Source organism: Triticum urartu, chromosome 3A (assembly GCF_056163025.1).
Source record: "Triticum urartu cultivar PI428250 chromosome 3A, HENAU_Tu73, whole genome shotgun sequence".
Classification (NCBI taxonomy): domain Eukaryota; kingdom Viridiplantae; phylum Streptophyta; class Magnoliopsida; order Poales; family Poaceae; genus Triticum; species Triticum urartu.
This window is the reverse complement of record NC_141875.1, coordinates 489,871,174-489,889,056: the sequence shown is the minus strand read 5'-3', so window position 1 is coordinate 489,889,056 and position 17,883 is coordinate 489,871,174. Positions and strand designations below refer to the sequence as shown.

The 17,883-nt window shown below is 47.9% G+C and overlaps 2 protein-coding genes across 2 annotated transcripts; one reads left to right on the top strand and one right to left on the bottom strand.

Annotated features, from left to right (window-relative positions):
- Positions 1 to 4,080: 4,080 nt before the first annotated feature.
- Positions 4,081 to 5,816, top strand: PRPS20 (chloroplast 30S ribosomal protein S20). Its single transcript, XM_048708293.2, has 3 exons — positions 4,081 to 4,289; positions 4,372 to 4,556; positions 5,285 to 5,816. The coding sequence occupies exons 1-3, from the start codon at positions 4,145 to 4,147 to the stop codon at positions 5,519 to 5,521; spliced, it is 567 nt and encodes a 188-aa protein (XP_048564250.2). The 5' UTR covers positions 4,081 to 4,144; the 3' UTR covers positions 5,522 to 5,816.
- A 1,967-nt stretch (positions 5,817 to 7,783) lies between these two features.
- LOC125544562 (transcription factor-like protein DPB) lies at positions 7,784 to 15,529 on the bottom strand. Its single transcript, XM_048708292.2, has 9 exons — positions 15,341 to 15,529; positions 15,126 to 15,241; positions 10,092 to 10,135; positions 9,685 to 9,738; positions 9,090 to 9,230; positions 8,933 to 9,001; positions 8,640 to 8,735; positions 8,240 to 8,310; positions 7,784 to 8,158 (listed from the first exon to the last, which is right to left on the bottom strand). The coding sequence occupies exons 1-9, from the start codon at positions 15,442 to 15,444 to the stop codon at positions 8,068 to 8,070; spliced, it is 786 nt and encodes a 261-aa protein (XP_048564249.2). The 5' UTR covers positions 15,445 to 15,529; the 3' UTR covers positions 7,784 to 8,067.
- Positions 15,530 to 17,883: the final 2,354 nt, after the last annotated feature.

Sequence of the window (17,883 nt, the reverse complement as noted above, 5' to 3'; positions counted from 1 at the left end):
TCTGCTTGCTTAAATATTTATTGTTTCTCCCCCCTCTTCTCTCGATAGACACCGAGACCGACGCTGCTGCTGCCCCGATCGACTACGGTGTTGACGACCCCTCTCTCTTGCCAGAGCAACCAGGCAAGCCCCCCCCTTGATCACCAGATATCGCCTACTCTTCTCTATACTGCTTGCATTAGAGTAGTGTAGCATGTTACTGCTTTCAGTTAATCCTATACTGCTGCATAGCCTGTCCTTGCTACTACTGTTGTTACCTTTACCTGCTATCCTACTGCTTAGTATAGGATGCTAGTATTTTCATCAGTGGCCCTACATCCTTGTCCGTCTGCCATGCTATACTATCGGGCCGTGATCACTCGGGAGTTGATCACGGGTATATACTATATGCTTTATACATGATACATGTGGTGACTAAAGACGGGTCGGCTTGTGGAGCACCCGTGAGTGATTCACGGATTGGGGGCTGAAAGGACCTTTGTCCCAACGGCCCTCTGTGTGGATCTTTGAGGCGGAGCGACAGGGCAGGTTCCGACCACCTAGGAGAGAGGTGGGCCTGGCCCTGGTCGACGTTCGCGGATACTTAACACGCTTAACGAGATCTGGGTATTTGATCTGAGTTTGGCCATTTGGTCTATACGCACTAACCATCTACGCGGGAGTAGTTATGGGTATCCCGGCGTCGTGGTATCAGCCGAAGCCTTCTTGACGTCAGCGACGGAGCGGCGCGCGCTGGATTGGACTGGAACGCCACTAGGCTAGGTCTGCTTCCGGCCGCCCACGCAACGTGCAGGTGTGCTAAGGGCGATGGGCCCAGACCCCTGGGCGCTTAGGTTTAGACCGGCGTGCTGACCTCTCTGTTGGTCTAGGTGGGGCTGCGACGTGTTGATCTTCCGAGGCCGGGCATGACCCAGGAAAGTGTGTCCGGCCAAATGGGATCGAGCGTGTTGGGGTATGTGGTGCACCCCTGCAGGGAAGTTAATCTATTCAAATAGCCGTGATCTTTGGTAACAGGACGATTTGGAGTTGTACCTTGACCTTATGACAACTAGAACCGGATACTTAATAAAACACACCCTTCCAAGTGCCAGATACAACCGGTGGTCGCTCTCTCTCAGGGATACGAGGAGGGAATCGCCGGGTAGGATTATTGCTATGCGATGATACTTGGAGGACTGCAGTCTACTCCCTTCTACATGCTGCAAGACGGAGGCTGCCAGAAGCGTAGTCTTCGAAAGGATTAGCTATCCCCCTCTTATTCTGGCTTTCTGCAGTTCAGTCCACATATGAAACCCTTATTCCATTTGATACCAATGCATACATATGTAGTATAGTTCCTTGCTTGCGAGTACTTTGGATGAGTACTCACGGTTGCTTTCTCCCTCTTTTCCCCCTATCCCTTCTACCTGGTTGACGCAACCAGATGTTGGAGCTCAGGAGCCAGACGCCACCGTCGACGACGACTCCTACTACACCGAAGGTGCCTACTACTACGTGATGCCCGCTGACGACGACCAGGAGTAGTTAGGAGGATCCCAGGCAGGAGGCCTGCGCCTCTTTCGATCCGTATCCCAGTTTGTGCTAGCCTTTTTAAGGCAACCTTGTTTAACTTATGTCTGTACTCAGATATTGTTGCTTCCGCTGACTCTTCTATGATCGAGCTCTTGTATTCGAGCCCTCGAGGCCCCTGGCTTGTAATATGATGCTTGTATGACTTATTTTATTTGTAGAGTTGTGTTGTGATATCTTTCCGTGAGTCCCTGATCTTGATCGTACACGTTTGCGTGTATGATTAGTGTACGATTAAATCGGGGGAGTCACAAGTTGATGGTATCTATCCTCCATGGACTACATTCGCCAAGTCCATCTCTGAGATAGTTGGTCAAAAAAGAGCTCACTTTAACCAAAGATAATAAGGAGCTAGAAAGAATGTGGAGAGGGCATTTGGAGTGCTCCATGTCCGTTTTGCAGTTGTTTGTGGACCTGCTAAACAATGGGACCCGATGATCTTCAGGGGAGAAGATGACATGTTATATGATCATGCATGACATGATTGTGGAGGATTGATGTCTACTACGCAACTTTATTCTTGTAGACACATGTTGGGCCTCCAAGCACAGATTTTGTAGGATAATAGCAATTTTCCCTCAAGTGGATGGCCTAAGGTTTATCAATCCGTGAGAGGTGTAGGATGAAGATGGTCTATCTCAAACGACCATGCAACCAAATACAAGAAATCTCTTGTGTCCCCAACACACCCAATACAATGGCAAATTGTATAGGTGCACTAGTTCGGCGAAGAGATGGTGATAAAAGTGTAATATTGATGGTAGAAATATATTTTTATAATCTGAATAAAAAACAGTAAGGTAGCAAATAGTAAACGGGCACGAAAACGGTATTGCAATGCTTAAAAACAAGGCCTAGGGTCCGTACTTTCACTAGTGCAATCTCCCAACAGTGCTAACATAGTTGGATCATATGATTATCCCTCAAAGTGCAATAAAGAATCACTCCCAAGTTCCTATTAGAGGATAACAAAAGATAGGAATTGTTTGTAGGGTACGAAACCCCCTCAAAGCTATTCTTTCCGTTCGATCTATTCAAGAGTTCGTACTAGAATAACACAGCATATTCATATTCATAATACTCAACCCACACAAGGAACTATAAAGAGACCCCAAAGTTTCCATCGGAGAAAAGATAATAAAAACGTGGATCAACCCCTATGCATAGATTACCCCAATATCACCATGGGAATCCGCGAGTTGAATGCCATAACATATATCAAGTGAATCAATAAGATACCCCAATTGTCACCTCAAGTATTCACACCGCAAGACATACATCATGTGTTCTCAAATCTGAACATTCAATCTGACATGACAAAACTTCAAAGGGTAAAGATTCAATTCATCACAACAAGGGTATAGAGGGGAGAAACATCATATGATCCGACTATATTAACAAAGCCCATGATATAGATCACGAGAGAGAGAGAGAGATTAATCACATAGCTACTGGTACAAACCCTCAGCCCCGAGGAAGGACTACTCCCTCCTCATCGTGGTGGTCGCCGGGATGATGAAGATGGCCACCGGAGATGATTCCCCCCTCCGGCAGGGTGCTGGAACGGGTCTAGATTGGTTTTCAGTGGCTACGGAGCCCTGCAGCGGCGGAACTTCTGATCTAGGTTAATCCCGAAGGGTTTCGGAATATTTGGAAATTTAAAGTGCAAAGAGGGGGGCGGGAGGCCACCGAGGTGGGCACAACCCACCTAGGCGCGCCAGGGGGCCCTAGCGCGCCCTGGTGGGTTGTGCCTCCCTTGGGGCACCCCCAGGTGTAGCTCTGGCCCGTTTGATATTGATTTTTTGCGATGTAAAAAACAAGCAAAAAACAGCAACTGGCACTGCGCACTAGGTCAATAGGTTAGTCCCAAAAAAAGATATAAAGTTGCTATAAAATGATTGTAAGCATCCAAGAATGATAATATATTGGCATGAATACTTCATAAATTATAGATACGTTGGAGACGTATCAAGGATGAGGGCGCAGATGTTGCCGGAGGTCTGAAATTTGAGAACATGGGTGATCCTATCCAACTTTCACATGAGAATCCGGTTATGTTTGATGAGTTTGTTCAGATGCATCAACAAATTCGGCATCGAGCAATTTATAAGCAGTTCAAGAAAGATTTGATTGAGCATCTATAGGCGGCTAAAGGGGACAACTAGAACATATAAAAGTTGAATTCAATTTAATTTGAAAACTTAATTGGATTAAATATTTAAATATTTCCACTCATGAAGATTTGAGATGCTATTGTTTGAGTTTGCGGGCTCTTAAAAAGAGAGGTCAATATTTAGAGGACATGGTTGGATGACCTACTTCTGTATCACTGTCTGTGGACCGGATTCACGAATGAGTACAATGTCCGGTTTGGGGTGGGCTTGAAGACACCCATGTGGAAGACATTATTAACTTCAGTCCCAGTCCCGTCTTAGTGCAAAGTAGGCGTAAATCGGTTTCCCGCCTTCAGCCCCACAGCCGGAGCAACCTACTACTTCCCCGGATAGGATAACATCATCGGCACTGACACAGGACGGGGCTGCAGCTCGGACTCCTCCCATCCTGGTCTCCAGCCATGGCCACCGCCACCTCCCCGCTCCTCTCCCTCTCTTCCCTCTCGGCCTCCCTCCCCTCCCCTTCCCGGGCACCCGCCTCCCTCTCCCTCCGCGCCGTCGCCCCACAGGCCCGCCTGTCGACCTCCTACGCCGCCTTCCCCATCGGTACCGCACTTCCCTTCTCCCGCTCGAGTTTCCTCAAGAAAATTATGTTTATTCATCAGTGTCCGAGAATGCCTTTCGTCAGGTGGGTTTGGAGCCTCGGCGTCGACGGGAAGGTTGAGGAGGAGGGGGCTCCAGGTGGTGTGCGCCGCCGAGCCGCCCAAGACTGGAAGACAGCCAGACTCGGTGAAGAAGAGGGAGCGTCAGAATGACAGACACCGCATCCGCAACCATGCCCGCAAGGCCGAGATGCGCACCCGGATGAAGAAGGTATACAATGCCTAACGACGGGCCTATCCCTTTCTCCATCCTTCAAGTTTTGCCACTAAAATACTTAATTTGCACTGCTTGGTGAAAATGGGGAATCGGTGCTTTGAGAATTGAGATAAGCACGTGTTGCTGTGTATGGGGGAATTTTCATGGGAGGGGAGTAGACTCTATACTGCAAATTAACCGATTTTAAGAATTTGTAAAATGTGTGTTGGTTTCTCCACTTGAAATACATTTTTGAGTTGCATTCTGTCATTCTGACATGCCTTATTGTCAATGTAGATGGATTTGATGTAGTATTAACCTACAAACGGATTAAATTTGATTGTACAAGGCGAGTGATTAATTGGATATTGCAAGTGGATTTATTATCGGAATATTGCCCACAAAACATCCGAAGAAGGGGACAGAAGTAACAAACCATCAAATTTAGTTTCCGTGACGTACTTCATCTGAATAATAGGTGTTATGTGTTATTTTAGTAAATCAAATGTCATATAAGCTCCGTCCTGAATTAGTTGACACTCAAACGGATGTATCTAGCACTGAAATACGCCTAGATACATCCATTTGAGTGTCAACTAATTCCAGACGGAGGGAGTACTGGTTATTGGTATGAAGATGGTTTCATCTGTACAAAACATTCAGTTTTTTTAATTTAGCAATCAATCCCAGAAGTTTTCTTTTATATTGAGACCAAATGCCCTAAGCGTTTACTCTTTTATTAGGTTTTCAGAGCCCTTGAAAAGCTTAGGAAGAAAGCCGATGCCCAACCTGAAGAAATCATTGAAATAGAGAAAATGATCTCCGAGGCATACAAAGCCATCGACAAGACAGTGAAGGTTGGCGCCATGCACAGGAATACTGGAGATCATCGCAAGTCCAGGCTTGCAAGGAGGAAGAAGGCCATTGAGATAATCCGTGGTTGGTATGTTCCGAATGCTGAACCTGCTGCAGCTGCCTAGTTTCTGGGGGAGTCATCATCGTAAATTGCAGCAGTTTTTCTTTCATCACATCTTGCCAATTTTGGGCAGCATATGTTATTGAACGAGCTCAATAGACTGCCAGGTCTTCCCCATGGCAAGTGTTCTGGTACTGGCTACTGTGTTTATGTGCTTGCTATGCTCTGGCACAGAATTGGGCCATTGCTTGTCTTACATTCCCTCTGTTGTAAAACTTCAAACTGAATATACCTCTTGTATGGTGTATGCAGATATCTTCGGCTAGAGATAGTATGTTCAGTATATATACTTTCTCTCATTACCTTCTTCCATTGTGAAATGGATATGCATCTCTCACATCTGTTTTCTTTTGTACTCCAATCAGAAAATACGACCCTCCAAAAGACATACAGTATAATCCTTCCTGAGCGATGTATTGCTCTAGGCCTGTTACTACGAAGCTTTCTTATGAGATGGTTTTAAGATTCCCTTGGTTTGGTACCATTTTCATATCTTTACAGACATGACCCTAGTGAACTTGTATTAGACACAGTATATTTTAGATTGTTCCTACCTGACCCTCCTCTGTTTTAAACATTCGCACAAGATTGATTATCAAGAGATGACATAGACTGTTGGTTCTGTAAAACCCACCTCCTAGGAGGATTGTAACCGTACCCCTATCTTTTCAATGCAATGAACCGCAAAGGTCCTTTGTTTTTTCTTGAAAAAAGAGATGACATTTCTCTTAACTGGAGCCACCTAAGACTGGTTCAATACTGTTTATGTCAACGCGACCTCGTTTGAAAAGTATTAGTAGCAGTAATAGTCGTGGTAGTAGTAGATGATACTAGTAAGAGTAACAGTAATAATACAAACACATCATATCAAACATGATATTTGCATTATTACTGTGCTAGGTAGCATGATATCTTTGACCCACTCTATTCAGTGATTTAAACGCTCTTGGCTTGGTCGTGCTAACTGCTAACATATCTCGAGGTTCACAGGTTTGCATTTGTCCTCCTAGCGTCTCGAACACTGACCTGGCGATGATTTATCATTAGTCAACATGCGTTCAGGTGCCTAAGAGCTTCTACCTCGCCCAAGCCGATGTGGTGGAGGCGGAGCACCTCGCGGCGGAGGCACAGTTGGAGGCAGAGCAAGCGGGTGCTGCCTTCGCTACGCTTGTCACCGATTCAGGCCTCGTGGCCGAAAACCAGGCCATCCTTGACTCGCTCCAGTCCGAGCGGGAGGTGGCTTATCCACCTCCGCGACATGAGATGGGAGCGGATCTTAGCGGACAACAATGGGGAGGAGGAGATGCCGAAGATTCGCCCCACCGTCAATGACCACGAGGCCCGCAGCTCCGGCAAGGCGGGCATCGACATCTCCTTGAACTAGGAGTAGGAAGTTTGGTTCTCTATCGAGTATAGTTCTCTTTTCGATCTTTGTACGAAGGCCGAATCCACGTTGCATGGAATTGATGGTTCAAAACTGCGGACACAGACAAATGAGGGCCGGCCGGCTCATGTCTGCAGACATATAGGGGCGCAGATTTGTTCATCAAGGCCGATGCTCTAAAAGAACTTCGCCGTCGGATTCTTGGAAACTTCTGCGCCGCTGGATTGACATCCCACAACTTTGGTTTATCTTCTCAAGCTTAAAACCTAATCCCCAAACCCGTCAAGGTTCTTCCTCCACTGGCGGCGACGTCATGGCGTCCTCGGCTGACGTCATCCTCGGCTCGAGCTCGCCGCTGTCTAATCTCAAGGGGGAGGGAGCCCATTCAAAACCCAATGATCCAGATGTTTATGGTGACTATATGTTCCGAACTCTGTATTAGCAATTTCTAAATCACAGACGAAATTTATCACCTACTCCCTCCGTTCCGAATTACTTGTCTTGGATTTGTCTAGATACGGATGTATCTAGACTCATTTTAGTGCTAGATACCTCCGTATCTAGACAAATCTAAGACAAGTAATTCAGAACGGAGGGAGTACCAAGTAGCAAATGCAGCTTGAAGGGACATTTCTTTCAGCTCTCAGCATTATGTCAGGTGAGCTTAGAAGGAAGAAGTATCGATAATCTTGCTACTGATTTACTACCTGATTACACAGGCAAGGTCGAGCAATTTGCATACCTTCACCTTCATGACACTGATCAGGGATGCGGCACTGGAGTGTGCACCGAGCATCACTCATCCATGCATTAATGCATTAACTGTTGTTAGAAAGTTAGATGACTTGCCGGGGGGGGGGGGGGGGGGGGGGGGGGGGGCACTAGGACAAACAGATCATGAATGATAATCAACGAAGCTTGTGCACCGAAGCTGCTATCAATGTTTTCATAGCAGCACATATATGAATCATCTATCTTAGACCTAATAACCTGCTAGGCACAAAAAGGAGACAAAATTTGCAGGTTAAAATCTTCTCAAGCCTGAGAGACTGTCCTATAAACTAGGTCAAGTTTTCATGAGGATATATAGCTATACATAGCTGTGCAAAAGAATCCGGCTGTGCCAGTTCTAACACTTTTAATTCATTTGTAATATTCTTGAGTCTCTAGTGAAGGGTGGCGCGGCCAGCTCTTCCTATGCTGTTACGCCTTACCCCCTCAAGGATTGAGAGATCATCATGCAATGTGAATGGTGCACTGAAAAGAGAGTTGCGGACATCTGGTTAGGAGCTCAAACTGCTAATATGAAGAGAAGTATGTAAAAAAAAAGATACATACCCATTGAACTCGAAATGGGCAAACTTTGAGTCATCTGAAATCTCAATTTCCACCCTTGCTTTCCTAGATGTCTGCTTAAAGAAAAAATGGCATTAAATACACTTGCACGTATCTTTTTGCTCGTGATCTTTCTATATGCCAGTGTTTTATGTAACTACATATCTGAGGGAAAGACATTCCTAGCACCGCGTAGGAATACCATACAATTTATAGTAGCGCCATTGGTACTGTTTGTTCTAATCTACGTTGCTATGCTACGTTAGGTCAGCAATTATAAACATGGGAATGCCAGAGTGCAAGTTGAGTACAAGGGTGATCTAAATACAGCTATATGTTACAGCTTAGTTGCAACTGGCTGGGTTAAGCATCTCTGACAGTTGCAGCGCAAGAAAAAAAATACCTTGACCAATACGAATGGAAGGCGGATGCCATTAACATTCTCTGCTGAGCTTTCCAGTGTTTGGTTACGTAACTTGATGTTTTGGAGATCATCAAACTTTAAATGAACAAGAAAGAATCATCAGGAGATATCAAATACACCGGTATATATATACAATACTACCTCTGTCCCAAAATATAAGATATTTTTGCAGTTCAATTTTAACTGCAAAAACATCTTATATTTTGGGACGGAGGTAGTAGTAAGAGACAACAAAACCAAAGAAAAGTTGCTGCACATTGTAAGCAACTTACCTGTTTTTCAATTTCCTGGAGGAGTGCCTTCTTGTTCCTAATCTTGTTGACGAGTTCTTTACGAACTTCCTATAAAAAAGATGGTAGCAATCAACTCATAATCATACAGGAATGGATTGCTGTGCATCTAACCTGCAAAGTAAGCACAAAAACTGACCTCAAGCTTCTTTATTTTTTCATATCTGTAATTTGAAAGGCCCATCCACCGTATCTCCTTTTTTTCTTTTGCAATAACACGAAGTGCAATGAGAACGTTGAAAGCATCATACACTCTCCGCCTAATATTCTTCTCATCAAACTACAAAGATAAATTTGTTTTCTTTTAGCACATAAGTTTTGCACAATTACAGATATGATTTTGTTTCTCCCGCAAAAAACAAATAAATATATGATTTTGTTTTTTGCAGTTTGATGAGAAATGGACTTGAAAGTTCTCGGTGTGATGTTGACATTTAGCTTTGGTTTCAGCGTTGTAGTGTTTGCTGTAACTTAATCGCCCAGTTTTCTGCTAGGTTGTTGTGTTCCAACGTTATAGTTGCAAAGACAGTAAGGTGGCGGTGCTGGTTAGAGGTTCTAAAACGTGTGGATGTTTGTAATAAGCTTCCTGGAACCATGACATTTGGCGGGCCGACACTCTGTATCAGTTCCATGCTAAACGAAATTGGGAGCCATGCTTCTTAATTCAACTTTTTTTAAAGTATATGCGAAAAGGGAACAGAGAAGTCCACATTATACAAATAATAGGAACAAACCCCTTGACCAATATGTGCCATGGACTTCAGCTCTGAATAAATTTCGTCTGCAACCTGTAATAGAAAGTAGCTGGTTGAGGTAGTTAATGACTCAAGCGGGGAGAAAGTAAATCAGTTCCCAAGCATATATCTTTGAAAGGCGTGTTATGTATCAGCAAAAATGGCATGGCAGCAATGTAATACAAGTATTGATTTTTATGCCTTTCAGCATTTAAATGGCAGGATAATTATTTTGCATTGGCATTCAGGATGCTCTTCGTGCTTCACAAGCAGACTGCACAGTTACAGGTTAGATAAAGCCATCCAAAATTACAGCAAAACTCCATTGATATTTAAACATGGCATTCGGGAGTGATTTATCATGGCCAATCAATGAAGGATACACGCGTTTGAGCTTTGGAGAATACCTCATTGTATGTTGTTCTTCCTTTGGCTTCAACTTTCTCACAAACTGCAAAATCATGTCAAATGCTCATCAGGTCAAAGTACCAGTGTGTTAGCAATTCAAGTTTACACTCATGACAGAAAAACATCTCGCATCAAAAAGGTTACAGTGAAACATCTAGTACAAGGGTATAACCCCTCTATTGCACATCTATGACCTCACGAAATTTCTATCAACGCAACTTCTTCTGACCTAGAACCAGTGTACACCAAAAAGTAACCGCAATGAGCAATGAGCTTTGCTATATACTGATACATCATTTGTAATGTCACCTACCATACTCTAAATCCCAACATGGCATCAAGCTAACCACCAACGTTTTCTTCCAATCTGACGTGCTTTGTTGTGCCGCTTCTGCAGATGGACTTCGACATCCTCATACGTATACGCAGGAACAACCTATCTAAGTCGGTGCACAGACATACATCAACCTTGGTCTGCTCAGATAAACATTCACTACTTGTAAAATGGTTTGGCAGCCCCCTACTGTGATAGTATTGATGGCAACAATACTCCAGCATAATACTGTGGAAGAACTACAGCTGATCATTACCACACAACAGCACAACAGAATACACCACAACAACCAAAAATCAGACAATTGAGGTCTCAACCACCGAACGCCCAGCCTGGGAACCCTCGCCCTCCCCCTCCCGGTTGCTCCCGCGAGCGACGCCGAGGGGAAACCCTAGCCGCCGGCCTTAGGGCCCCTCCTCCTCCCCACCTCTCCCCTTGCCGGCGCCAGTCGCGTTGACGGGCGAAGCCCGGTCAGCAGCGGCGGCGGCGAGGCCTCTCTTCCCCCGCTCGATGATAGCTGACGCGGGTCGGTGTGGTCGGGCGGCGGCGCGGCGCTAGCAAAGGGTGCGGCGGCGGCTGGTGCTGGCGGGATGGGCTCTGTGGTGCCCCCGGCGTGTTCTGCCCCAGAGTTGTGGCGGCAACCACAGTCGAGAATCACGTGGGCCCCCCTTCGGCGTGCGCGGGGGGCATGGGCTGGCTCCCGGGGCTTCCCCGTTTGCCCTTGGAGCGGATCCGAAGACGGAGGCCCTCCCTTGAGCTTCTTGCCTCGCCGGCCGGCGCTGGCGGCCTCCTCTAGCGGTTGGTGGGGCTGAGGATCTGGTAGGGATGGATTGGGGGAAACCCTTGGCTGGTTGCTGCGGCCACGATGCAAGAGGCGCCCCGCCGTCGTTCTCCTTCTTGAGGGCGGCATCGCGATCCTACCCTCACCCTCTCCTTCCTGTCCCAGGTGGAAGTCCAAAATCTCCGGATTGGGTGGTGACGGCGCTCTGGTGTCGTTTTCTTCTTGAAGGCACCACCTTGGGACAGCGGAGTGGTGGTCGAGGCTTCAGCACGGGATGTGGTATGTCGGATATTTTCATTGGTGTTCCCGCTCAGCTGCTTGCAGTTGAAGTTGATGCCGAGTTGATGCCTGCGAACGGCGGTGGCGATGTTGGGGTGTGCCGCTGCGTGGTGCGGTGGCCATGCTTGTTGTCCTCTTCCCGGCAACCAGATGGTCCTGGTCATGCGAGCTCAGGGGTGAGCGACTCTGCCTGTCGACGACGCAGTGTCCTCCGATCCAGGACTAAAGGGGGCCTTCTTCGAAGGTAGAGGAGGATGGCGGACCAACAATGGCTGGCCTCTAGGGAGTTGACGGAGCATGGCAATCCTCCTGCAGCGGTTCACTACCTTGTCTTAGTCGCATCGTGTGCTCGCTCTTGTTCGCCAAGCGCCTCGATGCTCAAGCTTGCGCTTGGTGCATTCGGTGCTTGTTAGTGGCTCCTTTGCTATCATGTATCCTTGTTGTTTGTGTTTCTTCTCTTTTCTCTCTTTTTTGCTCTTTGTTTTGACTTGTATGAACCTGTGATGTGGTGGTTGTTTTATAATACAAAGAGGGGACCTTTTTCGTCAACTGCCAGGAAAGATCGCTCCTAGCTGGCAGGGTTGCAACAGCCAAACATCCAGCCGCCTGCTTGCAGCCGCTGAATGACCGGCAGGCAAAGCTGCCGCTCCTAGACGCGTGCTCGCAGCCGCCGACCGCCCAACCGGAGAAGACGTTGTACTCCCCTCAAGCCGCCTACTTCCAGCGGCTGAGATCTCCTCAAGCTCTGCACACAACCGCCTTTGACTTTCCCCTCTCCGCCTCCGCGCTGTCTTTTCCTTGTCCATACAGCCAGCGCAACAGTAAAAGAATCTCGTGCCCCTAGAGCCGCAACGCGGTGGGAACACATGGTACGATTGACTTCACCTGGGCCGAGGCACGCAAGGCATGGTCAACACCGGCTGACTAATGGGGAAAGGAGCAAAACAAACTCTGGATTGTTGTGGGCTCTCGAAATTGTTGCTCTGAGGGCAACTCCAATGTACGACCCCAAACGGATCCGTTTTGTCCGCTTTTTGTCCGTTTGGGGTGGCAATGGGGCGGCGTCCGCCCGGATTTGTGGATGCGCCGGCGGTGCGCCCAACGCGCGGCCGCATTTCGGCCGCATCTCGTCCGCCAGAGGCCATTTATACTAAAATCAACCATAGCAAATAGTTCAAATCAAACAAAGCAAATAGTTCCACATCCGAAATAGTTTTACAACCCAATTGAAATAAAAACAATATCAATAGTCTTACAACCCAATCAAAATTTGTTTGCATGAAAAAAAATAAACCAATAGATCTACTGGTTGCCAATATGAGTCCACATGTGCTCAACAAAGTCAACCTCAAGCTGCACATGAGTCTTCCAATCACGCATTTCACGATGAAATTGGACAAACTGTTGAAAAGTTGCAGGAGGTAACTGCTCAGGCTCAACATTTTCACCCTCGAAATCGAACCCTTGGTCGTAGATGCTATCACCACGCTCATCCTCCACGATCATGTTGTGCATGATCACACAAGCAGTCATCACCTCCCAAAGCTTCTGAGTGCTCCATGTTAATGCAGGGTTTCGAACGATACCCCATCAAGATTGAAGCATAAAAGCACACTCCACATCCTTCCTAGCACTCTCCTGCATTTGGGAAAATCTTTGTCTCTTCTCTCCTTGCGGATTGGATATGGTCTTCACAAGAGTTGACCACTGAGGATAGATACCATCAACTAGGTAATATCCCTTGTTGTAATGGTGGCCATTGATCTCAAGTTGAACTCTGGGGAATGGCCTTCTGCAAGCCTTGCAAACACTGGAGAACGCTGAAGCACGTTGATATCATTGTGAGAACCAGCCATGCCGAAGAAAGAATGCCATATCCACAGATCTTGTGAAGACACCGCTTCAAGTATGACAGTGGCATCTTTCACATGCCCCTTGTAATGCCCCTGCCAAGCAAATGGACAGTTCTTCCACTTCCAGTGCATACAATCTATACTACCAAGCATGTGCCCGGAAAGCCCCTATCGGCATTGATCGCCAACAACCTCTCCGTATCAGCGGTAGTTGGCTCTCGTGTACTCAGGGCCGAACACTGCCACCACGGCCTTGCACAAACTATACATTGAGAGGAGACATATGGACTCACTCATACGCACATACTCATCCACGAGATGACCAGTGATTCCATATGCAACCATGCGGATAGCCGCGGTGCATTTCTGGTAAGAAGAGAAGCCAAGGACATCCTCTTTGCACTCAAAGTATGGGTCATATCCTACCACTCCCCCCCGAATACGATTGAACACATGTCTCCTCATTCGAATCGGCGATGAAATTGATGTGGTTTGAAGAGTGCGGCATTCTCAAAGTAATCGGCATAGAGAAGGGTGTGGCCTTTCTCCCTATTGCGGTTCAAGGACGGAGCATGGCCAGGGATTGATCCCCTGAACCGAGGCCGCTTCCTACTAATGTGGTCATGGACGGCCAATGTAGCCACCACAAGCTCTTCATCATCCGAGGACGGATCATCCGATGAGCAAATGAAGTTGTGAAAGAAATAATAAACCCCACTATCCATTGTACCTTGTGAGCAAAGCGTCGAACGCCTTGCGGTCGTGGTGGAGACGTGGTCGGAAAGTGCACGTCATGCTCCCCTCGCAGGCAGCAAAGCAATGTTTGGGGTCGATGGTGGTGGTGGGCGCTCTGCCGCAATGCACGACCTGCCGGAAGTTGTTGGGGTCGACGGGCGACGCCGATGGACGTAGCTTCTCTCACACCGGCAACGAGGAACCACAAACGCTGGCAAAAAGCTTTCCGGAAGGCAGGTGTGGGACAGCTATGGCATGGCGTGGTTGTGGTTCGGACGGCCTTGGTGGAAGGCAACGCGGCCAGGAACAGGGGTGGTGGCGGCGATGGCGGGGGGCGAAGGGCGGAGGGAGGGCAGGGGAAGAGAAAAGGGACGGCTGTGCCACCGATGGGTGGGCCAAGGGGAGGGCGGCACGTGCCCCGCCCGTCCGCGCCCGTCCGTTTGGCTGCAAACGCGGCCCAAAGTTGGGCCGTGAATGGGTCGAAAGCGGACTGAAAACGGACATTGGTCCGTTTGCTCCCACGCGTTGGGCCGTCTGTTCTGTCCGTTTACCCCCAAACGGACGCGGACGGACCATTCGGGGTCGCGCGTTGGAGTTGCCCTGAATCGACTCATATCGCTCCACCACGGAGCCACTTGCCAACAGGCCCACCCATCAGCAGATCACTCCACAAAGCACAGCACATTGACCAAGTCAAATTGTGGACTGAATCTCAACTTGAAGACACCAATTGATTGAGAGAGCTCCTGCACCTTCTAACCTAGATTGGCCATTCTACAATTCAGTTGGGATAAACAAAGCAATATTCTCCGACAAAATCCCTCCACAAATGGAACCTACACCAAGATTGGAATCTGCTACAGCAATAGCCAGAGCAAAGAAAGCATTGGAATCCCACACATCGTCTATGAAGAACACCAAGCCCCGCATCAAATCGCCCAAACTGGTTCCTTCCAGAAACGTTCCACAAATACCCCAGCAATATATGCGCGACGAATCACGCTAGTTAATTAGCAAACACTCGAGCTTTAACCATGGCGCATAATCTGACCTATTTTGCTGTACTCGCGGAGCCCCCAACCGGTGATCCTCGGTGCCGCAGCCTTCTCCTTCTTCCTATCTTTATCCGGGTCAACAGCCTCCTTCCTTTGGACCGCATTACCGCCGCTGCATCAATCAAGAAACCCCCAAAAAAATCCCCTCCCGTAAAGCCTCGATACGAAGGATTTGATCAAGGAACCGAGAGCAAGGATGGGTGGTGGTTACCGTTCGGGAAGCGGGGGGACACTGGAAGCTTCGAGAATGTGCACGCCGGTCAGGTCCAGTGCGGCGGGAGCGGCCGCAGCAGCTCCGCCGCGGGGAGGCGCCATTGCGGTTCGAGTGATGTTTCGGCTGGCCAGAGAGGGGGGAAGAGAGAGGTCGTGTAAAAGTCGCTTTTTTCACCCTTTACCAGAGTAGTACTGTAACTTTCAAGGAGGAAAGGGCAGGTCGTGGACATTTATTACCTGTTCACACCTGTAAATTTCAGGAAAAAAAGAATTCATGAGGGTTGAAATCCTACCAAATTAGAAATAATACCAAAAACAATACAAAATCCACTTGATTCAAATAAGCCCTTAAAACATACTACGAAACTACTTTCGGAACCACAGTGCTTGGCCGATTCATGCACGATGCATAATCGGACGATGTTCTACCGTGTGCCTTCTTACACCGATGGCTAGATTAACAACATCGTCCATAAATCATGCAGCCTACGTCGTGTGTACAGCATCGTTCTAAACACATACAGTGTGATAATATTGAAAACATGGACTTGGTTCTAAAATATATTCTCTCTGTTATTCGCAAAAAAAAAACATATTCTCTTTGTTTCATTTCACTTTTCATATTAGAAAATCTATTTATATCAAGGAAAATTATGAAGTGTTGTTTAGACTAGGTAACGGTGATGCCCTACCTCATAAGTGCCATAAATCTCGTGCATGTATTGCCTCACTACACCTCCACCTCTAGCTTCTAATACACAATGAAAGAAAAAGTAGGAAAATAATAATACACAATTAGATGTAAATTAAAAGCGGTAGAAGTACTTATAGAAAACTATATACATCCATATGACCCACACATTTGGTAATCTTTCATGCGTAGAAGCATTTCAAGCATCCAGCTCCGTACATAACGATGGACCATATTAGTGTTGAAGGGCACTATAGAAATTAAACCCTATTACCTAGTACTACCCATGAGTCGAGTCCCCGTAACCCCTTGAGGCGCGCCCCCTCCAGGGCGATTGGGGGCGGGCGGGGGGGGGGGGGGGGGGGGGCTAGCCCCCCTATCGCCGCCTCCCTCCTCCTCGCCCCTCGTCGTCCCCAATCGCGGATGTAGGGTAAGCTCGTGCACCACCGGTGATGGGAATGGCGAGGATCTGGTCATGTTGTTGTTGCCTAGAGGGGTAGGAGGCACGGGATCCTCCTCCTTCGGTCGTTTATCCAGGCGACAATCGTGGGATGCTAAGTCGGCAAGGGGTGCAGCCGGTCAGCGGAGTGACGGAGTCCTGGATTAGGGGGTGCTCGGCATGTGAGTTGCCCATCCTTTGGGTTGGGCTGAGGACCCCCCCCCCTAAGCCTATTCCTGGCGGGCCTTGTTCGTCTGGTCCAGAAGCAGAAGGAATGACGCAGAGACTTGGCGTGTACTCCAAGACGTAGACATAGTACTCGACATGTTTGCCCCTTAGATACGACCAACCATGTGTAAACCCTAGGTACCCGGTGTCTATATAAACTGAGGTGCCGGAGGCATAGAGGGAAGATTCATTCACATCTGATCTCGTGGTAGATCAACTTGATGTGGAACGAAGCATGAAAATCAAAAAAAATCCTACGAACACCCAAGATCTAATCTAGAAGATGCATAGCAACGAGAGGGGAGTGTGTCTACATACCCTTGTAGACTGAAAGCGGAAGCGTAAAAACGCAGTTGATGTAGTCGTACCCTTCGCGATCCAATCACCATCCAAACCGATCTAGCGCCGAACGGACGGCGCCTCCGAGTTTAGTAAACGTGCGGATCGATGACGTCTCTTCCTCCTTGATCCAGCAAGCGAAGGGGGAGAAGTTGATGGGATCACAACCGGCACGACGGTGTGGTGGTGGTTGTGATGCACCGGCAGGGCTTTGCCAAGCCAAACTGGAAGGAGGTGGTGGGAGAGAAGGGAAGGGGTTGTGCTAGGGAAGGGGTACGACTGCCCTCCCACCCCCACTATATATAGGGGCAAGGGGGAGGGGTCGGTGGCCCTAGGGGGTATAGCTTGCCCCCCAAGCGAAGGGGGCATCTAGAGGGTTCCCCCAACCCTAGGCGCATGGGCCAAGGGGGAAGTGGTGCCCAGCCCACCAGGGCCTGGTGCGCCCTCCTTTGATGCCCATGTGGCCCTTCAAGGCTGTTGGTCCCTCTGGTGGACCCCCGGAACCCTTTGGTGCCACCCGGTATGCTCCCTGTGGACCCCCAAACTTTTTCTGGAACTCAATTTTTTCCCATATATACATCTTTACCTCCGGATCATTCCGGAACTCCTAGTGATGTCCGGGATCTCATCCGGGACTCCAAACAACCTTTGGTCACCAATGCAAATATCCCAATACTACTCTAGCGTCATCGAACGTTAAGCGTGCGACCCTACGGGTTTGAGAATCATGTAGACATGACCGAGACACCTCTCCCGTCAATAACCAATAGCGGGACCTAGATGCCCATATTGGTTCCTACATATTCACGAAAATCTATATTGGTTGAACCACGATGTCGACGAT

Bases quoted from the DNA above. Each gene is read 5' to 3' on its own strand.
- PRPS20 (XM_048708293.2), top strand. From the start codon at position 4,145: ATGGCCACCGCCACCTCCCCGCTCCTCTCCCTCTCTTCCCTCTCGGCC. The intron at 4,290-4,371 runs GTACCGCACTTC...GCCTTTCGTCAG, and splicing joins CTACGCCGCCTTCCCCATCG to GTGGGTTTGGAGCCTCGGCG. The intron at 4,557-5,284 runs GTATACAATGCC...CTCTTTTATTAG, and splicing joins TGCGCACCCGGATGAAGAAG to GTTTTCAGAGCCCTTGAAAA.
- LOC125544562 (XM_048708292.2), bottom strand. From the start codon at position 15,444: ATGGCGCCTCCCCGCGGCGGAGCTGCTGCGGCCGCTCCCGCCGCACTG. The intron at 9,002-9,089 runs GTCAGTTTTTGT...TCTTTTTTATAG, and splicing joins AAAAAATAAAGAAGCTTGAG to GAAGTTCGTAAAGAACTCGT. The intron at 8,736-8,932 runs GTAAGTTGCTTA...GTTCATTTAAAG, and splicing joins TCCAGGAAATTGAAAAACAG to TTTGATGATCTCCAAAACAT.